Source organism: Mustela nigripes, chromosome 1 (genome assembly GCF_022355385.1).
Source record: "Mustela nigripes isolate SB6536 chromosome 1, MUSNIG.SB6536, whole genome shotgun sequence".
NCBI lineage: Eukaryota > Metazoa > Chordata > Mammalia > Carnivora > Mustelidae > Mustela > Mustela nigripes.
Window position 1 is genome coordinate 41,075,125 of NC_081557.1, and position 27,273 is coordinate 41,102,397.

Below are 27,273 nucleotides of genomic sequence, written 5' to 3' on the forward strand. Positions count from 1 at the left end.
CCTGTACCCCTGGGGATAAAAATATATGTTTATAAAAAATAAAAAATTATATTAAAAAAAAGAATTCTAAATGGAAAAAAAAAAGAGGTGAAATATATGTACTCTGAAAACTATAGAGCACAGATGAAACAAATTGAAGAGAACACAAAGAAATGGAAAGACTTTCCATGCTCATGGATTAGAAGAACAAATATTGTTAAAATGTTTATGCTACCCAAAGCAATCTACATATTTAATTGCAGTCCCTATAAAATACCATCAGCATTTTTCACAGAGCTAGAGTAAACAATCCTAAAATTTGTATGGAACCACAAAAGACCCCAAATAGCCAAAGCAACCTTGAAGAAGAAGAAAAGCAAAGCAAAGCATCGTGATTTCTAACTTCAAGCTATATTAAAGCTGTAGTCATCAAGACAGTATGGCACTGGTACAAAAATAGCCACCTAGATCAATAGAACAGAATAGAAAACCCAGAAATGAGCCCGCAACTATATATGGTCAATCTTCCACAAAACAGGAAAGAATATCCAATGGGGAAAAGATAGTCTCTTCAACGAATAGTGTTGGGACAACTGGACAGCTACATGCAAAAGAATGAAACTGGACGATTTTCTTATACCATACACAAAAATAAGTTCAAAATGGATTAAAGACCTAAATGTGAGACTTGTAAACCATAAAAATCGTAGAGGACAGCAGAGGCAGCTACCTTTTTGATGTCGGTTGTAGCAACTTCTTACTAGTTATGTCTACAGAGGCAAGGGAAACAAAAGCAAACATAAACTATTGGGAGGGACTTCATCAAAATAAAACACTTCTGCAGAGTGAAGGAAACAGTCAACAAAACTAAAAGGCAAACTTCAGAATGGGAGAAGATTTTTGCAAATGCATATCTGATAAAGGGTAAGTACCCAAAATATACAAAGAACTTGTCAAACTCAACCCCTAAAAAATGAATAAATCAATTTAAAAATGGTCAAAAGACATAAACAGAGATTTCCCCAGAGAAGACATACAAGTGCCCAACAGCCACAAGAACAGATGATCAACATCACTCATCATCAGGGAAATGCAAATCAAAACTACCTCACACCAGTCAGAAGGGCTAACATATAAATCTCAAAACAGGTGTTAGCAAGGATGTGGAGAAAGGAGAACCCACTCGCGCTGTTTGTGGGAATGCAAACTGATGCAGTCACTCCAGAAGAGAGTATGGAGGTTCTTCAGAAAGTTAAAAATAGAGCTACCCTGTGACCTAGCAATTGCACTACTTAGGTATTTATCCAAAGGATATAAAAATACTAATTCAAAGGAATACATGTACCCGATGTTTATTGCAGCATTATTTATAACCAAATTATGGAAGGAACCCAAATGTCCATTGGCTGATAGTGGGGTGTATCTGTGTCTGTGTGTCTGTGTGTGTCTGTGTCTACATGCATGTGCACATGCATTGGAATATTACTTAGCCATAAAAAGGAAATGAAATCTTGCCATTAGGAATAACATGGATGGGGCAAGACAATATTATGCTAAGTGAAATAAGTCAGAGAAAAACAAATACCATGTGATTTCATTCATGGGGAATGGACGAAATAAAACAAGCAACCAAACAAAGGGAAAAGACAAAGCAGGAGGGAAACCAAGAAACAGACTCTTATTTAACTTTAGAGAACAAACGAATGGTTCCCAGAGGGGAGGTGGGTGAGGAGATAGGTGAAATAGGTGATGGGGATTAAGGAGGGCACTTGCTGTAATGAGCACTGGGTATTGTATGGAAGTGGTGAGTCACTATATTGCACATCTGAAATTAATATTGCACTGTATGTTAGCTCATTGGAATTTACATAAAAATTTTAAAAAGTCTATCTCAAATGTATTTTCATCTCTTTTCTAAAATAATGTGCTTCAAGGACAGTTTTGTTTTGTTTTGTTTTTCAAAGTTACTTAAGACTTGGTGACAATTTGGAATAAAAGTAAAAACCCCATAAGACAGTAAACAGTATGTCCTAGATTTTTGTGTCCATATATTTGTGATTTCTGGTTAATGTCCTAATTATGCTCATTTCTCTTTGTTTTAAGGATTGTTCAAGTTTAGAAGAATATAATATTGCTGCAGCATTGCTCCCTTTGACCAGTGCTTTCTACAGGGTAAGTTTCATTGGTTTATATTTAAGCTCCGTATGATTTATATAAATATCTGAAGTTTGGTTTATCATGGAACAACATGAATCTTTTCCACTCGTATATCAAAGATATATTTGTGGTTATATTTATTATAATATTTATTGCATGCAGTTGACCATTGAACAACACAGATTCTAACTGTACGGGTCCACTTATTTGTGGCTTTTTTCTGGTACAGTACTGCAAATGTATTTTCTCATCCTTATGATTTTCTCAATAGCATTTTCTGTAGTTTATTGTAAAAATACAGTTTATGTACATATAACATATAAAATATGTATTAATCAACTGTTGATGTTATCAGTAAGGCTTCCAGTCAACTCTAAGCCATGAATAGTGAAGTTTTAGGGAAGTAACAGTTATACATTGATTATTAACTGCATAAGGGGTCAGTGCCCCCAACCACGCAATGTTCAAGAGCCAAATGTACCGTGTGTAGAAAAATCTAATATATAATACTAAATCATCTCCTAAGATAGAACTCCACCCATTCCATCCCTGCTTTTTTTTTTTTTTTTTTTTTGCTTTATTTTTCTTTTTAAGATTTTATTTATTTGACAGAGGGAGACACACAGCGAGAGAGGGAACACAAGCAGGGGGAGTGGGAGAGGGAGAAACAGGCTTCCCACTGAGCAAGGAGCACAAAGCAGGGCTCCATCCCAGGACCCTGGGATCATGACCTGAGCCAAAGGCAGATTCATAATGACTGAGCCACCCAGGAGCCCCTACTTTATTTTTCTTTATAGCATTTTGTAACACTTGTAATTGTATATTCATTTATTTACGTTTGAGTATTTTCCCCTACCATAGAAAATAAATTCCATGAGTCTAGGATATTTTCTCAGAGATATTAATTGATAAGGCCAGTTTGGGATTTTTTTTTTTTTAACTTTATTTCAAACAGCCTGTCCACAGTTAAAGATCTTAACCCGAAGGTTCTCCGTAATCAGAAGTTCTTTCTCTAAGTCACTGCATATCCCTCTTTCTTCTTAGTTACCCACCCTCCCTGCCTCCCTCCCTCTTTTAAAACAGAAAGTGGAATTCTTGACATTCACACTTCTGAGAACTGGCAAGTCATACTGAACATGCTCAGGAAATAGGACAAATCTCAAAAAAGTCAAACAAATGAATTTTAGGTTTAGAAGCTGATGACGACTAACTGGAGCTTGTACATCATCTTTTGGCCTTCCCTCCCCGGCTTAGCCCTAGCTCCAGGCCTATTCCATTTTTCCTTCAGTGCACATATACTAACCTTCTGTGAACTCCCTGATCCCTTCATCTCATTCCCCTGCTAGCATGGAGAACACTGTTACAAAAATTAGCCAGGCTGTCCTGAATCCTAAGCCACCTAGGAAATTTGTTTCTGTATCTCAGAGCAGCTAGAAAACTTAGTCCACTGTCTAACTTGTCTTCATATAGGCCCTCACCTGGCAGTTGTTAAAGAAAATGGGCATTTTAAATCTTTCCCACTTTCAATGTCTAAAATATTTTTTAAACTTAAATACTATGTAGAAATAAATAAGAATCATAGGGAAAATAAGAATTGACAATAGAAACTCAATTGCTTGAGTGACTGATCGCTTATGATTCTTTTTTAAGGAGAATCATTCAACCATTTTATAGTATATATTAGTGAGGGTTTGATCATGATAGCAGAAGTACCATGAGTGATATAATTAAGTAACTTATTATAAGGGACCAGCCCTTATATTGTTAGAGAAATTGGGGGGAAAGTTTATAGAAAGCTTTGAATTAGGCTCTACTTGTGGGCCTTAAGTCCCTGTCAGTCATGACACAGGGAAGACCAAGGACAAACTGCAGTCTGTGTGTATCTCTTACTTTTTCTAACCTACACAATGCAAATGACCTGCAAAAGAAGGAGCACTGTTAGCCACAGAGCTACACATGCACCTGGCCCTGGGCTAGGAGAAGCTGAAGGAGATGCGGCTGGAACTGGAGGAACTGTGAGCTGAGTCCCTTCCCCATATCAACATGAGCCAGCAGATCAGTGACAAGGCATATGAGCTGTAGCAGTGCATCCTATATTGCCTTCAGAGTATAATGACTGCTGCTTCATTTTTGTCCAAATCTTAGAGAAATTTCTCTTGTGGCCAATCCGAACCCTAGAATCATAGTGGAAAGAAAGTTCTGGGAAGTGTTGTCCTAGCTTAGATTAGTTTACTCAGTGCAAAACCATCATACTGGTTAGTTTTTGGAGTTTTTAAGTAGTTAATAAGTTAGTTAATAAGTTGGGCTAAATGCCATACTGTTTCTCTGTGTTATCAAACAATAATTCAAACTTATGTTGTAGGGGTGGGCTTATGAATTTAATTCTTTCTTGTTGGCTTGGTTTGATTTGATTTGGTTTGCACATGAATTAGGAGCCAGAAACCACACCAGTAATATGAGCAGGAAATTTTTATTAAGTTATTAAGTAGTAACAGGGGATTAACTGCTAAGAAGTAAAAAGAAGTAAAAAGTAAAGATAATTCTAAGGAATAGAGCAGTATTAGAAACGAATAGATCAGTATTAGAAACAGTAATACAGAAACAGTTTTAGAAACAGCTACTACCTCTTGGGCTTGGGCAGAGTACCCACCAGGTTTAAATTGCTAAGGATTACTGGTGCACCTGGTTGGCTCATTCAGTTAAGCATCTGCCTTTGGCTCTTGTCCTGATTCCAGGTCCTGGGATAGAACGCCTTGAGGAGTCTGCTTGTCCTTCTCCCTCTGCCTCTCCTGCCCCCACCTATGCTCTCTCTCTCAAATAAAATCTTAAAAAAAAAAAAATTGTTAAGGATTACTTTAATGGTGAAAAACAGTGTAATCATTTACATTTATATTATGCTTATCATTTATATGATGCTTTCATTCTTAGTTCAGCAAACAGTAATTAGGAATGGCAAGCCCTGTGCTAACTTTGTTGTAGAGTTGCAGGTGAATAGCACCTGGGTCCTTACCCTGAAGAAACAAACCATCTAATGGCCTTTCATATTCGTTAATCAGCTATTGACAGAGGAACATTTCATAGTTACCGAATAATAACATTGGGTTACCGTTTGTTTACTTAGGTCCTTTTTATTAAAAAATCATGTTTGTTAAATTAAGAACTGAAGTATATACTCAAAGTTTAAAGCAGGGGTTCTTGTGTAAATGTCACTCTTTTGGAGTAAAAAGAATTAAAAGATTAAGCTAAAACTCAATAGTCAGAGCAGAAATAGAAACAAAATAGGATACCTTTAGGCAACAGTGAAGGCCATGGGTCCCTTCATCATGAGGCACTGTGTTATGCCCTCTCTTCCATGATCTATATCTCTTAGAGTCACCCTCTTATAGTTCTTAATCACCCAGGTAATCCAGAGAGTATCCTAGAATCTATCAAAATAGGAGTGATTCCTTCTTTTACTTCTTTGAGACACACTGGTTGGTTACTGATACTCAAAATGATCCCCAGAAGAACTGAAGTTTTCTCTCCTAGTACTCATTGTAGTCCATGTGTACACTGGGAAAAAATAGAAATAACCTGTTTATCTTAAATTCAAGCACCCCGAAGTGGTACATTCCCTTCCCAGATTCCAAAGATCCCCCATACGCAGGTGGCACTTTGCAGATGATTTACTGTTCAGGATAGGTCTTACTTCATAAGAGCATTATTCAGGTTCTCATTCTCAATAGAAGTAGATTTAGTTCCTCTTTAAAATTTTCATTTCATTAAACATGTAAAAAAAATCTCTGGTGTCCAGACACACAGAGGATTCATTCTTATTAACAGGTTTGTTGAGGTATAACATATACCATAAATTTCACTCATTTTAAGTATATATTTTAGCAGTTTTTAGTATATTACGGATTTGCACAACTATCACACTGTCTAATCTTAGAACATTTCCATCACTTCAAAAAGAAACCTCACGTACATTTGCAGTCACTTCTTATTCCCAGGCAAACACTAATATACTTTCTGTCCCTATAAGTTTGCCTTTTCTGGTTGTTTCATATAAATGGAATCATATGATATATGTTCTTTTATGTCTGGCTTCTTCAGGAAAGGCTTCATAAGTTAAAGCATGAGTTACATACGACTCATTAAAAGTAGAGAAATGTGAGCAAATTGTAAGGAAAAATCAGAATATGCTGATTAATTGAATGTTTAGTTAATAATTATCACATATCATTATGTGTAAATCTCTAACTTCCATATATTTCTAAGAAAACATACTAAGTACTCAGAATCAGAGCAGATGCACTTTTGTGCTTCTCTGATGATTTAGAAGTTCCTTGAATAACTAACTGGTTTTGCCCGTTAGTCATTAATATGGACCCTGCTTGTCCTACTACAGATATGACAGCTTATAGGTAATTCTAACCAATAGAATCCAGATGAGCCCACATTCATGTTATTAAGATTGTTACTGGAAGAAAAATCTTAAAATAATATAAAAAATGGTATTTCAGGGCGCCTGGGTGGCTCAGTGGGTTAAGCCGCTACCTTCGGCTCAGGTCATGATCTTAGGGTCCTGGGATCGAGGCCCGCATCGGGCTCTCTGCTCAGCAGGGAGCCTGCTTCCCTCTCTCTCTCTGCCTGCCTCTCCATCTACTTGTGATTTCTCTCTGTCAAATAAATAAATAAAATCTTTAAAAAAAAAAATGGTATTTCATCAGTCCTCCCCCCCCCCATTGGTAAGTGATAAGAGAGGTTCTTAAAAGTCTACAAAATAGGAAAAGAATTTTGTTTTTCTTAAACTTAATGATCTGGATACATTGCATTTCCTACAGCCAGCCTCAAAGGATTACATTTTTGGGAAAAATTGGCAGGAGGTAGTGATGAAGGGTCTTTTTTCATCTTTTTTTTTTGTTTTTTTGTTTTGTTTTGGTTTGGTTTTTTGCTATAAAATAAAATACTAAACTTGAAAATAAATTAGCAGAAAAACATTTGAGAGTGAAGACAGGCATCAACAGTGGGCTGAATCCAAATTTGGCCTGGGAAAGATATGAATGTGCTTATTACAGCAGATGCCTCCAGCATAGCAGAATTTTAGAATGGCCAGAGATAGTTCCTTGCTTTTATTTCCTCCCTTCATTTTCTTGTTCTTTCAGACAACTTAGCATTCCTTCCTCCTCCCCTGTCAGCACAGCCTCTTCTTGCTTCTCCCAGTATTTCTTTGCAGCGGCTACTCCTTTCCTCCTAGTCCTGGAAGACCTCTGCTTCTGAGAAACTCAATTACTATAATGCTTTAGAATTACCATTCCTTATTAATATTAGTTTATCTTCACTGTTTCACCTAGAACTATAAGGCAACTATGGAGTTTGAAGATCTGAAGGAACATGGTTACTTATAAATGCGAAGTTATACTAATCACCTGGTAGAAAATTATATTTTCCCAAGGTTGCTGAATGTCTCCTTTGTGTAAAAGTCTACTAGGCCTTGGATGCGCTGCAGTGATACAGAAGACATGGTTTCTGCTCTCCAGTACTTGATTATCTTATAGGGCAAACAGGCATGAAAATCATTAGTAGTAAGCAAAAAGGAGGAAACAAAGTGAACTGTGGTACTGAAGAATGTGCCAACGACGAAGGAGACTACCCTATTTTATTTAAATACCTCATACCCTGGTAGTCTCCCTTACATAATGACACTGTGATTTACGGTGACTGTTTCCACTTCTTCCCTTTCCCTCTGGGTTCAGGCCTGGGTATGTGTGAGTTTTGTTCCCTCCCTCATGTGAGGGCCTTCTCAGTCAGACTTTCTAATCAACTCTCCATACTTTCCTGGACTTGTTCCTCACTTTCTCCTCTTTTCCTTCTCAGAATCCTCTTTCTGTTATTGCTTCTGTTGCAACAAGTCTTAGAGCTTCCTTCAACATTAATATACATGAAAGCTGGGGCATCTGGGTGGCTCAGTCGGTTTAGCATCTGCCTTCAGCTCAGAGCAGGGTCCTGAGATCAAGCCAGGCTCCCTGCTTGATGGGGAGTCGGCTTCTCCCTCTCCTTCTAACCCCTTCCCCCATCTGGTGTGTTCTCTCCTTCTCTCTCTCTCAAATAAATAAATAAAATCTTTAAAATACATATGTAATATACATGAAAGCCACACTAATCGAGACACTTATAATGTTGTAAAGAAATTTATTCACAAAGGATAATTTGTTACCAATAGTAAACCTCAACCTCAACAGTTGTTGTATCTTCTTGTTGGATTATCCCTTTTGTAATTCCTTTGTTATTATACAGTGCCCTTCTCCATCTCTTGTTACAGTCTTTGTTTTTAAAGTCTAGTCTGTCTGATTTAAGTATTGCTACTCTGGCTTTCTTTTGATATCCATTTGCATAATAAAATGTTTGTCCACCCCCTCACTTTCTCTGCAGGTGTCTTTACAACTAAAATGCATCTCTGTAGGGATGCCTGAGTGGTTCAGTTGGTTAAGTGTCAACTCCTGATTTTGGCTCAGGTGATGGTCTCAGGTTTGTGAGATCGAGTCCCATCTTAGGGCTCCGCACTCTTTGGGGGGTGAGGGTTTGCTTGAGATTCTTTCCCTCTCCTTCTGCCCCTCCCCTTCTTGCAGTTTCTCTCTCTCTTTCTCTCAAATAAATCTTTTAAAGTAAATAAGTAAAGTAAGCAACATATATATGAGTCATCTTATTTTCTCTGTCACCCTCTATCTTTTGATTGGAGTGTTTAGTCCATTTACATTCAAAGTAATTGACAGATATCTATTTATTACCATTTTATTGCTGGGTTTTTTGTTGTTTCTGGAGATTTTCTCTGATCCTTCTCTTTCTTTCATGGTTTGCTAGTTTTCTTTATTGATTTATTTGGATTTTTTTCTCTTTATTCTTTGTATATTTATTAGTGGTTTTTGATTATGTGGTTACCATTAGGTTTATATATAACCTCTTCTGCATGCACATAGCAGTCTATATTAAGTTGATGGGTCATTTAAGTTTGAACCCATTCTTTATTCTTATTCTCCCCATGTTTTAAGTATATGTATCATATTTTACATTCTTTTATTTTGTAAGTTCCTTGAACAATATTTTTAGAAATAATTCGTTTTAAATAATTCCTACTTTCATACTGTTGCTTTCGGTTTTTCTCTTCCACTCACAGAATCCCCTTCAGTATTTCTTTTCTTTTTTTTTTTTTAAAGATTTTATTTATTTGACAGATAGAAATCACAAGTAGGCAGAGAGGCAGGCAAAGAGAGAGAAGGAAGCAGGCTCCCCGTAGAGCAGAGAGCCCGATGCGGGGCTCCATCCCAGAACCCTGGGATCATGACCTGAGCCAAAGGCAGAGGCTTTAACCCACTGAGCCACCCAGGCACCCCCCTTCAGTATTTCTTTCAGGGCTGGTTTAGTGGTCATGAACTCCTTTAATTACTGTTTGTCTACAGATCTCTTTATTTCTCCTTCTATTTTGAATATTACTAGTCTTGCCGGGTAGAGTATTCTCAGCTACAGATTTTTTTTTCCCACTCAGCACTTTGAATATATCATGCCACTCCTTTCTGGCTTGGAAAGTGTCCAGTCTACTGACGGCCTTATGGAGTTTTGTTTTTATGTAACTGTCCTCTTTTGTCTTCCATCTTTTAATATTTTCCTTTTTCTCTGTATTTTGCCATTTTAATGACAAGATGTCTTGGTGTGGCTCTTTTTTTCTGCTTTTCTAAAATTTTTTCGGGGCCCCTTGCCTCCTGGACCTGGATATCTATTTCCTTCCCCAGATTAGGGAAGTTTCCAGCTGTTGTTTCTTCAGGTAAATTTTCTGTCCCCTTTTCTCTCTCTTCTTCTGGAACTCCTATAATAATGAATCTTACTACGTTTGATGGAGTCACTGAGTTCTCTAAGTCTATCCATGTTTGTGTGGCTCTTCTTTCTCTGTTGTCTTCTAGGTCACTAATTCATTCCTCTGCCTCCTCCCTCCTGCTGTTCATTCCACCAAGTATGTTTCTCATTTCATTTATTGAGCCCTTTATCTCTGCTATATTATTCTCTATCTCTGTGTTAAAGGTCTCACTAATGTCCTCCACTCTTTTCTCAAGTCCAGTGAATATCCTTATGATCATTGATTTAAATCAGGTATGTTTTGCTTAGATCTGTGGTTGTGGTCTTATCTTGTTCTTTCATATGGGACTAAATTCCTTTCTTTTCATTTTGTCTAAATGAACATTTAGACATTTTGTGTCCCTGCTTCTCTGTCTTAGAAAGGCCAGTTATGTCTCTTGCTCATGAAAATAATGGCCTTGTGGCGTGCCTGAGTGGCTCAGTCAGTTAAGCATCTGCCTTCAGCTCAGGTCATGATCCCAGGGTCCTGGGATGGAGCCCCGTGTTGGGCCCCCTGCTCAGCAAGGAGTCTGCTTATCGCTCTCCCTCTGCTCTTCCCTCCTGCCCTGCTTATGCTTTCTCTCTCACTCTTGCTCTCTCACTCTAGCTTTCTCTCTTTCATACTCACTCTCTCTCTCAAATAAATAAAATCTTTTGAAAAAAAAAAATAATGGCCTTATGAAGAAGAGATCATGTAGTTCCCAGGGCCTAGAACTTTAGGGAGCATCTCCAGAGTGTGCTGTATACACTGTGCTGTTGTGTTCTGGATGCTCTATCCTTAAGGCCAGTCAGCTGCAGAGGCTCTACTTGCCTGCTGTGGGCAGTGTTTGGTCCCTGGCCTGAATGTGCCAAGTTTTAATAGGTGTGCTTTGGTCTGCTTTTAAAATAAGACCTCACTTTGGGGCGCCTGGGTGGCTCAGTGGGTTAAGCCGCTGCCTTCGGCTCAGGTCATGATCTCAGGGTCCTGGGATCGAGTCCCGCATCGGGCTCTGCTCAGCAGGGAGCCTGCTTCCTCCTCTCTCTCTCTGCCTGCCTCTCTGCCTACTTGTGATCTCTCTCTGTCAAATAAATAAATAAAATCTTTAAAAAAAAAAAAAAAAAAAATAAGACCTCACTTCAGTGAGACATGAGTCCCTACCCTGCTTTGTTCCTGGAGCAGTCTCAGTGAATGCTGCCTTTTAGGGACATGCTCCATTAAGAGCAAATAATCTCCCCATTGTGTCCTAGGTGCTCTTCAGCCCACTATTTTCATACCATCTGTCCCCGGGTTGTTTTCCTGCCTTCTTTCCAGGAGCAGCCTGATGTCTCTGGACTCGCCCGGAGTCCAACCCACTGACAGCATAAAACTCCAGGCTTTTAAAGCCTCTCTTGTTGCAAGAATTCACAAAATTCAACCCTGTCACTTTCCAAACCATTGGCCATGGGGAAATGTTCTCCTTGCATATTCCCCTCTTTTGCCCTTCTCCATGACCACAGCTTCATCCCTCCCCTCTGTAGCAGCCAGAATCTGTTTCTCCCCTAAACAATGTCTCCACACTTCCTACAGTCTTTGATGTGGCCTCTTCTCTGCCTTTACTTGTGGTGTTTGTTCTGCAGGTCTTCAGGCAATTTCTGTGGTATTTAGGATGATTTGATAGTTACCTAGTTGTATGTAGAGGACAAGGTGAGCATAGAGCCCTAACCTACAGGGAGTTACTGTGCATCTGAACCCACCTCCTTGGGTTCCATTAGTCTGTTTGAGCAGCTAAAAGAACTCAGAGAAACATGTTATTTGCTGGACCACCAGCTTATTATGAAAGGCTATAACTCAGAAATAGCCGGAAGGAAAAGATGCAAAGGACCAGATGTGGGGAAAGAGTGGATAGCTTCTGTGCCCTTTCTAGGTGTGCCTCTCTCCCCAAACCTCTCTATGTTCACCAACACAGAAGCTCTCCAAATCCCCACTATTCCATGTTTAAGGTATAATTGTGTTACTTTTTTTTTAAAGTAGGCTCCACACCCACTGTGGAACCCAATGTGAGGCTTACACTCATGACCCTGAGATCAAGACCTGAGCTGAAATCAAGAGTTGAGCACTAAACCAACTGAGCCAGCCAAGTGCCGCAATTGTCTACTTTTAAATTCTTCCTTAAGACATTATCTGACTTCCTGTCATCTATAGTCTAGGCTTATCTAAAGCTCAGTTATCTAGGTTTTAGAAAACAGAGTCTAAGCCCATGAAATAATTTTTTCTGGATTTTCTAATACTTGATATTCTGGTTTATATACAGAATTCACCATGAAATAAAAAATATGTGCCCACAAAGATAATATCAGAGTCAAAAATAAGCCATATTCAAAGCCATTTTAACTTCTTAAACCTCAGAACTATATTTTTATTATTTTAACAATATATTAATATTATATATTATGTGTAAAATATATGATGTAATATTTAATCATCTGTTGTATTATTAGTATGTGCTGGCCTAGTCCTTTGTAGGAAATGGTGGGACAATGGATAATACCCAGCCACCAAATATCAAGGACTGAGAGCTGATTTCAGGAGAGGAATTGAGTTAGCTCTGAGCCATGTGTTTTTATGCTAGATTCCCTTCATGATTAGTTTGGTTATTAAATAAAATTTTCCTTTTAGTGGAAAGCCAGTGTTCTTAGTGAAATCAAATTTTCACCCACTTCTCTAGAAATACTTGCATTGACCTGTAAGGTTGTTCATGATTTACAATTCAAATAACATTGATTTATACTTAAAAAAATTTTTTATAGAAAAAATTTAATTATACTCACTTTAAGGTAGAGTTCAATTAAACTTTTGTCTGATAATATCTTATTTAATAGCTAGTGAGTATAATAGTCTCATGGGAAGAGGAAGCCCACCTCCACCAGTCAACTGTAGACCTCCTGAGAAAACACTGCCTGGAAGGAAGAAAAAAAAAAAACAGTATCTCAGTAGGATCCACAAGTTATAGAGGAGAGATTCAATCTTCTTTCCCTCTGTTTGCATAAATTGACTATTTGTAGAGGCATGAAGTGGTTAGATCTGATATTTGACTGGTTACCTCCCCCTTTGCTCTGGTCCTGAAGTAGTGGGAGGTGACAATAAACATAGCATGGGTGTTTAACTGAAGACATTTAATGAATCACAGCTGTGTGAGTACAGCCCCTATCCATTTTCTTTCCAATGGGAAGGACGAATCTCTTTCCCATCAAGCACACTGCCCATTTGTAATTCATTTTCAGTAGGTCACTTTAGTAATTATTTAGTACTTACTATGTATGAGATGCTGCAAAGATGGTGATGATGATGATAGGATAGTTAAAGATATTAAGCCTTTTCTTATGTGCCATGCTTGTGGCTAAGTACTTTATGTACATTAATTAGATCATAATCTTTCCAACAACCCCATGGTCTAAGTCAAACTCTGTCAATTTTGTCTTTAAGGAAACTGGGTCTAGATAAATGTAAAGACCTTGCCACGGTCATAAAACTAGTAAATAGAAAAGGATGGAATTCAAACCTAGCAACTTCCGGTCTAGCAATATGGCATACTAAATATTCTGAAATACCCCTTCCCCCAATACCACCACCACCAGCAGCAAAAAGACACTAATAATGCAGGGTAAAATATAGATATCTTATTAAGTGTATAACTAAGCACAGGAAAGTAAGGGAAATCTTCAAGAGTGTAAGATGAAAAGGTGGCAGGAATCTGAGGTGATCTGCTGCCACAGATTAAGCTATCTAAAGACAGCTAGTAATACGTGGAACCTAGAGCTTTCAGTTTTGGGTAAGGAGACTGAAATTTGTAAACATGTTTATAATTTAAGGAAACAATTTCTAATCCATGGTAGTCTCTCACCTGAATTATTATCCTTACTGGTTTCCCCGCTTTCACCTTCGCCTCTCATATTCCATCAACAGGGCTGCCAGGGCTCCCTTTTAAAGCATAAGTCAAGTCATGTCATTCTTCTGCTCAAAATCTGCCAGTGGCTTTGCATCCTACTCAGAACCACTTTCCTAAATTAACTCCATGATTTTGTCCCTCAGTTTCCTCCTGTCTTTGCCTAAATGTTACTTTCTCAGTGAGGTCTATCCTGACAGCCCTATTTAAAATTCTGCCCATCCCTCTCCAACGCTCTTATTCTCCCTTCCCTGCTCTTATGTGTGTGTGTGCGCATCACATATATTTATTATATTTGTTTTATATATTTTTAGATGTCTTGCCATGTGAACATAGGCTCCAGGAAAGCAGGAAGTTTCATTTGTTCATTGGTATATCCTCATCTCCTGGATTGTATCTGGCACATAATTGATCTTCCATAATGACTAAAGGAAATTAATGAAATGTGGAAACAAAAATATTGTAAGGAAGATCAACACAGCTCAGAGTTTTTTGGTTTTTTTTTTTTGAAGAATAAACTAGACTTCAGATTCCATTTTGTCTAATTCCAGAATCCATCCCTTTAACCATTACACAGTACACGGCTTCCAAAATACAGCTTCCTTCCACCTTCACAAAATTTGCTATCTAGTAATTGGATATCAGAGTTCCACTGACAAGGCCTTAGTGGTTCTATAATCTTGGACATGTTATTTTATTTCTCTGCACCACAGTGTCATTAACTACAAATAAGGATGATAATAGTATCTACTTTGTAGGGTTAATATGAGCATTAGATGCAATAGCACATGTAAAATGCTTCCCTCCCAGCAAATGATAAGCCCTTCATAAATGTCAATGACTGCTTCTCATTTTTTTGTTGTTACTGTACCTTTGCTCCTCTTTTTCCTCTTTCCCTTCCTCTTGTCGAGTTAACTCAGTTCTCCCAAAAGGTCTTATGAATGTGGTAAAAGCCAGTGGAAAGTCCTATAGGTGGACACCCTGGGTGTCTTAACACAAGAATCAACATTCAGACCAACTGTGCAATTACTTCTTATTGGCTCTGTCTGTGCTGAGTTTTGATGGCAAGAACATATCAGTCATGTGGGGAAAGGGTGGAGTTGAAGAATGGAGGACATGGTTTGTATATTGCTCTTAGATCAAGAGAACTTTGGGATAAACCTCCAAGAGCTCCATAACAACACTCCCCCCATACACACATACATACTTTATCAGCCTATACAGTCCCTATTAAAAGGTCATATGCTGATTACTTGAACTGAAAACATACAAGATATCTGACTAACTTCCCAATGGTATCATGTCATATATATGTGTTTAGAGGCAATCTGTCACTAAACATTTGATACTTTGGGATAAAAGGGATCTAAAAGTTCTAACCAACCCTGCAATCTGTTCTTCCTATCCTCTCTTTCAAGATTACAAACTCAAGTGCTTGAAGAAACCAGCCAAGTGATGTAAATGATTGAAGGGGAAATTGTACAGAACTGGAAAATGTTTGTTTTGTGTTAGAGGAGCATCTATTTAGTTCCAGTCATTTCTTGTCAGGCAAAAATGTGGGCATAGTGTTACCAGGTCCCACATTTTTCAAAGAGGACATCCACTTCTACAATTTTTCCTAATTATTAATGATAAAATTCAAAGCAAAAGAAGTACAAGCTGCCAGTCTGTAGCCTCTGCTATAGAACTTCTGTGTGGAGCTATGTAGGAAACAATGAGAATAGCAGCACTTTAACTTGAAAGATAGTTCTGGCTAAATATGAATTTGAGAGTCTTGTAAAGAGAGATGGCTACCAAGCCCGGTTGGGAGGAGAAAGAAGAGAAAATAATAGAGGTCAGAAGCTTGGAAAAAATCTGTGGAATGAGAAGGGGAAGAATAGCCAAAGAATGAGACAGCACAAGAGGTTCACATACAGGAGATCAAAAGAAATTTCTGAATTCCTACTTCAGAACAGAAGTTAAAAGCAAGTTGCTAATTTGAGCGGTCTTTTAGTAGGTTATGTAGTGCTGTTAAAATCAACTAATCATTTATTTCACGAGGAAACAATGAGAAAGGAAATGTAATTATGAGCTGAAGCTAGGCTCTAATTTATTCCACAGGAACATGGAATTTGATGTATTCTATTAGCCCCTCCAAGTATATTTCTTTTTAGAGAGAATATACTGAAAATGCACTGAAGGGAGGCAGCATCCCATCTGCTGAAGAGTCACGCAAGAAGATGGGGGCAGGGCTGAAGAGGTGGGTCCTCTTTAGCTATGTTTCTGATTCTGCCTCAGACTCAGTATATCTAGCATCCTGGATCCTATTGCAGGATTCCAGGGCGGTCAAATAATTCCTGATGTATTGATTTACAAATAAAAGTTTAGGGCCACCTGGGTGGCTTACAGTTAAGCATCTGCCTTTGGCTCAGTTTATGATCCCAGGGCCCTGGGACGGGGTCCCACGTCGGGCTCCCTGCTCAGCGAGGAGCCTGCTTCTCCTTCCTCTGCCTACTGTTCCCACTGCTTGTGCTTGTGCTCACTCTAGCTCTCTATCTCAAATAAATACAAAAAATCTTTTTTAAAAAATTAAAAAATTTTACAGAATAACTTAATCAAAACATGAAAATTTGAATGTTTCTATCTTCTAGAGAAAATGAACTTCTCTCAAAAGTGTATCTCTTCTTACTTTGCTATCATCATATATAGAATATAGTATAAAATGTCCATGCCAAGCAAAATAAGTCAGTCAGAGAAAGACAATCACTGTATGATCTCACTCATATGTGGAATTTAAGAAACAGAACAGAGGATCATAGGGGAAAGGAGGAAAAAATAAAACAGGATGAAGTCAGAGAGGGAGACAAACCATAAGAGACTCTTAATCAAAGGAAACAAATTGAGGGTTGCTAGAGGGGAGGGAGTGGAAGAATGGGGTAACTGGGTGATGGACATTAAGGAGGGCACGTGATATAATGTGCAGTGGGTATTATATAAGACTGATGAATCACTGACTTCTATCTCTGAAACCAATAATATATGTTACTTAATTGAATTTAAATAAAAATAAATTTTTTTTAAAAATAAAATTTTTGTGTCCCCCAAATTGAGAAAGGAACTAGCCAGCTTTAATGTACACTCTGGTTTTTCTTAGAACCAGTAAAATCTCTGCTATTTCTACCCACTGTCCCATGTATTGCAAAACTGGATGAGGAGGGGTACTGTGGTAGGTGAGATGATTATGAATTATACAGGCCTAGACTAGATAGGATTTTATTCATGGGCAACATGGGGGTTAGAAGAAAATACTAGACTGTAGATATTAAATTATTTAGAGAATATTTCTAATTTTTTAAATAATGAAATTAAAAGTACATGAGCCACTTGGAAGTGTTGACAAGATGTGTAGTAATGGGAAAATGTTACACTTATTTGAATATCTAGATACCATAAAGCTTTGGTTTTTTTATTTACTGCCTTAGGGTGTTTCACTAGAAAGTTGATTGAATGAATCAGTCATTCAACATGATTGAATACATAGCTTATTTTGTTAGATTTTCTTTTAATATTACAGAGAATAATTGTAGAAAAGTGTCTAATTCTTAATTCAGTTCAGAAGATACATGTGACCATCTTAGGTGAGAAGTCAGAAGCTGGACATATAGTATAGTGCCTTCCACAGGCCTTGAGTAGATAGAAACCCTCCTGGGCCAGGATTCTTGTGAGCGCAAGTATTTTGCCCACCCCCAGCTCTGTGACAGTTGCTAATCCTCATTTCAGTTGTATCACAGGAAAAGTAAAATTCCCAGCCTTGACGTAAGAAGCAAGTGTGCTACCAAAACTAGAAGAGGAAAAGAAAGAGTTAGAGAGTCAGCTTCCTACACAGAAGAGTAATGGGAAGGCTAATGCAATATAGTAGAGTTTCCTAGCCCCAACTCATGTATCTTGTGTGTCTTTTACATTCATTGAACTTACAAATAAGATTTCATTTGAAGCTCAAACTCCACTTTCAAAAAAGGTCTGAAACCCACTTCCATCTTTAAATGGTCAAGAGAATGTCACCAAAAATTATGTTGAATTGATTATCCAGAGTTCAGTACAAGAGCCCATGTCCCCCTTGATTGATTCCAGATCAATTCTTTGCTTTAATTCTTGGGCCTGGATCCAGGACTCTCATCCATGTTGCACATTACTCACCTGAGTGATTGTAAAGACAGCAGGTGCAAAACTCCCATCAAAAGCCAAAAATCCTTGGGGCTAAGGTCTGGACATCAGTGTCTTAAGAGTTGCTCAGTTGGACTCAGAAGTCCTTAAGGGTCCTAAAACCCATTACCTTTTGTGAAAATGCTGATGCTATCTCATATAGCTTATTAACATACTTTGCCAATAGACATTGTTGTAAAGATAGTACTCTCCAGAGTTGATGGGGAGATGGAATGGTACTTTTAGGGCCCAAAAAATAACTCCATGCCTTTTTTCAGATCTGTAAGTTAAAAATTCTGAAAGACAGGCCAATGAGAAATGAAAGATTCTTGTTTTCATTAATTGTACCTATTGATTTAAATCAAAATATGTATTCAGCTGAACCCTTTGGTAAGCTAAACGAGGAACCTTAACATAAAAGATCTAGCCTCTCTCTTTGAGGAACTTGTGATTTTTTATAGTTGAGTTGGAGAAAAAGAACTTGTAGGGGTGCTTGGGTGGCTCAGTTGGTTAAGCCACTGGCTTCAGCTCAGGTTATGATCTCAGAGTCCTGGGATCGAGTCCCATATCGGGGTCCTTGCTCAGCAGGGAACCTGCTTCTCTCTCTGCCTCTGCCTGCTTGTGCTCTCTCTCTCTCTCTCTCTCTTTGACAAATACATAAACAAATAAAATCTTAAAAAAAAAAAAAAGAACTTGTAAATGCAGTAATAATAATAATACCTAGCATTGATTGAACATTTCCTAACTACAAACACTGTATGACGCACCTTACATGTGCCATGCTATTTAATCCTCACAGTCATAACCTTGAGAAGTGTGAAATTTAAAACCCTACTTTTATCTTTATTTAACAGATGAGGAAAATAAAGCACAGAAAAATTAACTCACCCAAAGTTATTGAAACGCAGGTAGTCTGAGTTCAGAACCCATTCTCCTTAATCATCCATCAGCCAATTAAGTAGTAAGATAACAATAAAATGGTTGTTTTTAAGCCATTAACTTTTGGGCTGTTATTTTTACACAGCAATAGATAACAGATATACTGGTTCATAGTAAGTTCTCCCTTAATATCGATGTTATTATTATTCTGTAGATCTTTGATGCCAAGTTCTGACATCCAGATAGGATCGATGAGGGGCTGTTATAGGTACTCAGGTGAGGGGAACAACATTAATTAAATAATATTTTATTAACTTTATAGTGGACTGTGGCTTAAAAGGAATATTGACTAGTGCAAGAGAAGATTTTTTGAAGATTATTTATATATCTATTTGAGAGGAGAGTACAAGCAGGAGGGACAAAGGGAGAGAAGAGAGAATCTTTTTTTTTTTTAAGATTTTCTATAGAATAGCAATGAAAGTACTAATTCATAATTCTGAGTTTAACAAATAATGAAGAGATTTGTTTTGTTCAAGCAAACCTCAGAGTGCTGTTTCTGAAAAGCTCGCTGGCTGCCGTTTGCATTTTTGCTATGTCTCAAGTTAAGAAGGCATTTGTATTAGACCAGAATTTTTATCTATTTACCAAATAATTGATTTCCCAATTGCGTGTTTGATGGCTTGACTCATTATGTTATAAAGATCTGTGGTATCACAAGGGAAGCTGTGGAAAAACAACGCATTTTGCTTTACTGTTTTTTCTTACAAAATAAATTCATTTATTTAATTGGGGGTGGAGGAGACTGCGGAGACTATACTTGGCCAACACTAAAATCTGTTGTCTTCTCCATCCAAGAAAATTAACTGAAGTTGATATGACTTCTGGGAAGTGCATTGTAGCTGACATATGGGTGTGCCCCATACCAAAGTGTTATCATGAGAGGTTGGTCCACCAGGAATGGAACTGAATGCTCTCAAAGGATTGAGTAAAAAATAAATTATCTGGACTGTATCACCTTTTTTGGAATTTATCAATGTTACATTTTTACAGAACAATTCACTCTGTTAGTGGGATGCTATGTCACAATTGTCAGTTACTTGTTCTTCCTAATGGAACTGTATACCATGCCAGTGGCTTCATCCCAATGTTTTAAACCTTGTACATGACAGTACATTTTAGAATTACCATCATAGCCCCCAGCAGAGTGCTAGTCACGTCTTTGGTGCTCTGAAAAATGTTCGTAGTTATAATTTATCCTTAAGTACCTGTGGTTGTGCAGAGTCTTCTAGCCAAATATAGATCTTATTTTTTTAATCATTGCTTAATTCTTTTGTCTGTCATCATGTTTTTCTTTTGGGTCTTGAAAAAGTGAGATTCTAATCCAAAAATGCTTTAGGAATGCTTACTGTGCTATAAAAGGCAAAGGAATATTAGTATCTTTACATTTATGATTGACATGTATGTAATCTTAAAATACCATTGACTCCAGATCTTTTTGTTTCCTATGATGAGCACTTGCCAAAGGCAGCAAAAGGATCAAGGCATGCATCTCATAGGATTGATGTAAATAATTATAAATACTTCCCATTCCTTCTCCTACTTAAATTTGAAAATCATACTTCATGTTATCTCAGCCATTGATAAAAATGTTGGAAAGAGCAGAATTTCATAGCAGACTACTTGACACTTCCTTTTGGAATAGTGTCACTCTACTTAATCATTAGATGTAGAAAATGTGATGGGTAAAATAATTTGGAATCAAATCACAGATTGCCTAGAATTTTCAAAAACCAGACTTTGCTCTGGAGCCAAACACAACACAACACAAAGACAAAGTTTTGAGATAAGGAAGAATGGTAGTTTTATTATTTCGCCAGGCAAAGGAGGTTGCAACAGGCTAATGCCTTCAAAACTGCAGACCCTCCCAGGGTAAAAGACTGAGGGGTGTTATAGGAAAATACAGGATCTGGGCATTTTCCATAGGAACCTGGTACATGCTGTCAGCCACATTCATTATGTCATCAAGGTGGTCGCACGACTAGCGCTGGCTCTGACCATCCGAATCTTGAATCTCATTACTAAGTATGCATTGAGGTAAGCGAGATGTCAGTTTTAATATGCGTTCCTGGAACAAAAAATTCTACAGAAAAACAAGGGAAGGGGAGGCTTCGAGAATGAGGAGAAAGTTTTGTTGAATTTAAAGTCAAGTCTTGCTGAAGCATTTATGTGTCCCATTTTAATTTCTATCCATCTTTACTTTTCTCTAGCAGTTTCAGAATGTCATATTAAGGAATTTAGACTAATATTTTTCTCCAGTCACCAAGAAGTATCCAATAGCATACTCTTGAACAAGGCAGTGACAAGGTTGTGATTCAGAAACTTAACGGTGTGGAAGAGATTCAGGAGGATTTAGAGGTTGGAGGAACAGAGGTCCCAGGCCATGGAGTGGGCTACTATGACAGACAAATGTTGATTATAGTACTTAGGGAGAAATCCACATGGAAAGTTATCTGGAGCATGGTTTGCTTTTAGCGGGGGGTTATAAACCAAAGAGGCCAACAAATAATGCAAATGAGTTAAACAGGTCAAAGGAGGAACAAGTCTAATAAGGACAGCTACCACTGAGCTCCATCAGTTGTCACCATGTAGGAATGCAGAAACAATTGTTACCACGTTTTTCAAATTTTGAAGAGAAGCTGAAAATCTAACCTTTAAATGAAATCTCTTCATTTGTAAATGTTGGCTTAATTAAAAAAAAAAAAAAACACTTCTAGACAGCTAAAAAAAAACAAAAATGAAAACAAAAACAGCCCACATCTGCAGCTAGTAGGATGCCAGCTTTTATAACCTGTAGCTTCTAGCTTCTCTGGCTGTGAATTCTTATTGTGTAGTATAGTAGGGAAAAAAAACCTAAGGACAGGAATTAGAAAATTTCTGGTAGAGTACAGCCTGATAACATAATTGAGAAAAGAATGGAAAATGCAAAACTCATGACTCTTTTTATGGGTAGCAAAAGCCAAGATTTTATTAACAACTTGTCCCTAAAGAGCATCTTATAAATAGATTGCTCATTTAGCTTAATTTTGCTTAGGTAGCATTGTTTCCTTCTTATTAGTCAGCATTGTTGGCATTTTTGAGAAATCATAGATTTGACGGGGACTTGTGGAGGAGCTGCTGAATTGCAGAAGTTATTACAGCAGAAAATAAATTATGTAGTGCTATAAATACTTGACTCAGTGACTCAGCAAATTCCCTTTATGTCCAAAGGGAAACATGTTGTACCTAACTTATGAGGTCTGTTTTTAATTTCTTCAGCTTTGCAGTCGTCCCTTTTTGTCACTGACAGATTTTTACATGATGTGAGAGACACAAAGACAGACCACATTCAGATGGAGATTTAAGTATTGGAGAAATGAAAGCACTGGGGGAACCCTCAGTCACTGGGGTGCTTTCATACTGATGGCAGGGGATTACCAGGAAAAAATCAGAGAACCATCTGGAATGGCTATGAGAAACTAGATAGTTTTATTTTACTCTTAGGTGATATTTCCAACTAGTAAAATTAGAATAAAAGTTGTAATGTTAGAAGCAAACCCCTGGAAAATATGTAATTAACTTCTTTAGAATTCAGCAAGCATTTTGTATATCTATAATACTCATATTTAAGATACTTTAACCAGACATTTGAGTAGATGCCAAGATGTGCCAGAGATGGTTTCTGCTTTCAAAGGCTATTAGGAGAGAGATTGTATATATACAAAATTTTTAAATTATTTATGTTTAATTAATAGTTCAGTACTTTGTTTATAAAACCCTAGTAAATTGTTGGTTTTTTAATAAGTATTTATAATCCTCTTAATGAGCATGCAAAAACAGAACACTGTAGGAACTGATTTCATATAGTATATCTTCTTATAAAACAGCAAAGAATTATTTTTTAAAACCCTCTGTATCTTGATTATTTTATAATAAAAATACCAATACTTCTTCTTGCTACTAAATAAAGCATAATGGCAATTAAAATCTGTCAAAAACTATTCCATCTTGTATAATTCTGAGATTCTAACCTATCATTTCAGCACATGCTTGAGCAAAAATGTCCTAAATGTAGAAATAGAATGAAATAATTATTAGAGAAGTATAAACAAAGTTCTGTATAACACAGTCTCTTAGTCTGCTTGGGTTGCTATAACAAAATAGCATGGACTGTGGTTTAAACAACAGACCTTTATTTTCTTGTGCTTTTGGAGACTAGGTATTCAAGATCATGATTCCAGCCAATTACAGTTTCTGGTTAAAGACTCACTCTCACTCTTTTTTTTTTTTTTTTTTAAGATTTTATGTATTTATTTGACAGAGAAACAGCAGAATAAGGAAGAATGGCAGGCAGAGGGAGAAGCAGGCTCCCTACTGAACAAGGAGCCTGATACAAGACTTGATTCCAGGATCCTGGGATCATGACCTGAGCTGAAGGCAGACACTTAACTGACTGAGCCACACAGGCATCCCAAGGATACTCTTGCTGACTTGCAGTTGCCTTCTTGCTGAGTCATTACATGACATTTCCTCAGTGCATGTATGCACCAAGAAAGGGAAGGAAAAGAGAGAGAGAAAACACTCTGTTATCTTTTCTTAGAAAGACACTAATCCTATCAGATTAAGGCCCCACCCTTTGGACCCCATTTAATCTCAATTATTTCAAAATACACCTTACTGAGGGCTAGGGTTTCAACATATGAATTTTAGGAGACATAAATAGTTTATAACAGATCGGAAACAGGAAACAATCAGGGAAGGCATTTTGGAAAAGGTAGCATTAGAATAGGCTCTTGGAGAATGGGTAGGATTTTAACCATTAGAGATTGGAAGAAGAGACTCCAAGAGGAGGAAATAGCTTAACTGTGTCACAGCAGTGAGAAAGCAGAGAGTAAATTTAGCACACAGGGAGTCAGCTCTTTCACCTGCAGGATGACATCTACACAAGTGAATAATACTCGGGAAGTCAAAGAGGATGTGGAAAGGATGTGGCCAAATTATTTTGTACCTTATAAAACATCATTTTCTGGTTTCAGCACTGCTATAACTAGCTCTGTGACCTTGGTTATGCCCCACTACTTCTGTATGTCTCAGCATTCCATGTGTCATTGAAAAAATTATCTCCTGGGTTTCATTTACTTTAATGAGTCTGTACTTCAAAAAAGTAAGTGATTTAAGTTCACAAGTATTATGTGTTTCTGTGTGCCCATATACTTTCACATTTGTGCTCTCATAGCAGTAGATATACACACTTCTGCAAGTGTTTGATGATAGGCAGAAAAATCTGCTGCCACTTACCAACCTGAATTATACTCCTCCCATCTCTGTGTGAATTGGGAACTTTTTTCTACATATTGCCATGATTCAACTGGACTTCCCAGAGAGAGTTGACCAGGCACATTGGGGAAATACCCAACCTTGTTCCATGCCCTTTTCCAACTTCATTGGCTCTTTTATTTTCTCCTGTTTTAGGCTTCTGATTCTTTCATGACTGTTTTTTTTTGTTTTGTTTTTTTGTTTTTGTTTTTGTTTTTTTTGGCCTGTTAAAGAAACTTAATCTCAAAGCCTTTTTTCATAGTCAGTCGTAGGCACCTGGGTAAGGAATTCATTGATTCAAAGCAGTATTTCCTTTTTAACAGGAACTAGGCCTTAAACTACAGGAATGAAACATAAACAGTAAAATTCTAGACAATAAATGGACATAGAGTGTAGGGATGGGGTGACGAGGTGAATTTTATGGTCTTCCTAAAAACCTTAGAAGTAAAAAATGATCCCCTGGAGCTTAAAGACCATCTTCAGTCCTAGAGCACTCTAATACACTTTACAACTATTTATTCTTAACCTTGGAGCTGTCTTGGTTATTTTTTAGCAAAATAATTACAACTATTTACTTATTTTCTAGAATTCTAGGTATACTTGTGGGCTTACCTATGCAAACACTTATGGATAACTTTGACTCAATCTATATGATTGAGTAGATAATTCTTCTTCCTATAAAATGGCTACTGGGTTAAGAACTTCTTCCTCATTTTAGAGGCTTAGTTTTAATGAATCTTTCCAACTTAAATAAGAAGGAGTAGAACCAAAGTTGAAGAAGAATTGTTTTCCTCAAAAACAGGCATATTTCTTTTTAAGAAATATATTTTCTTTCCCCACTATATTTAGTCAGCTTATAATACTAAGTTTTTCTTCTCAAAAATAGGTTAGCCTACCTCTTTCAGATACACATCCAGGTCAGGAAGGTGTTATCTTCATAATGAACTTAAGCTACAGCTTAGGTGACTCATCTGAGAATTTTCTATCAGTCAGAAATTGTTCAAGGTCCAACCCCAGTATTTACTGCTCTGTGACCTCCACTTTGCGTAGGCACCACCTTAGTGAATCACACTGGCTGTCCGTCACTCATTCTCTGAAGACCACAGTTTCAAAATAAAACCCTTAGAAAATGTAGGCACTGAAGTAACAGTTGCAGTTACTTCACCCACAGTTGAGTGTACCATGGACGCAACCTACAATTTAAGTCTTTATTTGGTCATTGACAAAGGCCTTAAATTTTTGAGTCAAAACTTCGGTGAAGTTCAGAAATGTAGGCCCCAAGATGTTGATTCTGTTGTTTATAGGAAATGCCTTCAAGACTTACTTAGCTTTTCATAGTTACAACAAAATAATTTAATGTTTTGGGTTTTTTTTCCCTTTGTCTCTGGAAAAGTTGAGTAGATGGAAACTATGAAAGGAAAAGATGTACTACAGAATTGTAATTCAATAATACTGTGGTTTCTGCTTTCATCTAATAAAAAGCAGAAAATAGTATAAGGAAGAAGTTCATTTTTCTTAGATTATTGGTAATTCAACTTCAAAATCAGAGCTTGCTAATTGTTTTTTTCCTCTGGATTCTTTTCGTCATCAGAATAGTCTCTCAAGTAGTGATGGTATCCAAATTTAATCAGAAGATTTAACTTTAAAGTTTAATCACACAAAGAATGAAATGTGTGCTTCCAGGGAATACGCCTTTGTCTTTTTATCCTAATATAGTAGTGACCAATCACATGCAAGTTATTTAAAGGTGAACAGCCATAGGCAACTTTCTTGGTGCCTGGCCTGCCTTGCTGCCTCTGCAGACCTCTAAAACTGCCTATTGTCTACCTAGGCAGTTGCTTATATTTTTCCAAGATATCCATGCCTGCCCACATGGGCTTTCACCTGTTGTACTATGACCTGTACAACTATGCTACTGCCCATATTATCTCCATGATTTCCCGGCTACTGCTACTGTTTACTAAATATATATCAAGTGCCAGGTACTGTGATGAGTATTTTTACATCTTCCCACTTCCATGGGGCAGAGCTACCCGAAAATGAAGTTAGCATAGTATAACATAATCTTCGTAGCTTTACTTCCATAATGTATCTTCTGAGTTATCAGACTGTGATGAATGACTACAACTACTGTTTATGACTGTGAGCTAATTTTTTTCTTTTTTATTGTTAACAGACATAAAATATACTACCTTGACCATTTTTTTTTCAAGATTTGTTTAATTATTTTTGGGAGAGAGAGCATGTGTGAGTGGGGATAGGGACAAAGGGAGAGGGAGAGAGATCTCAAGTAGACTCTCCACTGAGCTCGGAGCCTGATCCAGAGCTTGATACCATGACCCTGAGATCATGACCTGAGCCAAAATCAAGAGTTGGACGCTTAACCAACCAAGCCACCCAGGTGCCCCTTGATCATTTTTAAGTGTACAGTTCAGTGGTATTGAATACATTCTGCATATCACTGTGGAGTCACTGCCACCATACATCCCATAGCTTTTTTCAACTTGTAAAACCGAAACTCTGTACCTATTAAACAATAATTCCCCACTCTTCTAACCTCCAGCCCCTGGCAACCACCATTACACTTTCTGTCTGTATGAGTTGACATACCCTAAGTACGTCCTGTAAGTGAAATCATACAGTATTTGTCTTTCAGTAACTGGCTTAATCACACAGTAACTTAGCATAGTATCTTCAAAATTCATCCATGTTATAGCATATTGGAGAATTTCCTTCCTTTTCAAGACTGAATAATATTCCATTAGTATGTGTATATCACATTTTGCTTATGCATTTATCAGTTGATGGATACTTGGGTTGCTTCCACATTTTAGCCATTTTGAATAATGATACTATGAACATGGGTGTACAAATACCTTTTTGAGACTCTGTTTTAATTCTTTTGAAGTGGAGGTGCTGGATCATATGGAAATTCTTTTTCTGATTTTTTTAA

The 27,273-nt window shown here is 37.4% G+C and overlaps 1 protein-coding gene across 2 annotated transcripts in view; it reads left to right on the top strand.

The window, feature by feature from the left end:
- Positions 1-27,273, top strand: part of SBF2 (SET binding factor 2) — a 474,622-nt gene that overhangs the window by 366,044 nt on the left and 81,305 nt on the right. For both annotated transcript variants that reach the window (XM_059408436.1, XM_059408445.1), the window contains exon 17: positions 2,083-2,151. In XM_059408436.1, coding sequence (XP_059264419.1) covers positions 2,083-2,151 — 69 coding nt within the window. The remainder of the gene's footprint in view (positions 1-2,082; positions 2,152-27,273) is intronic.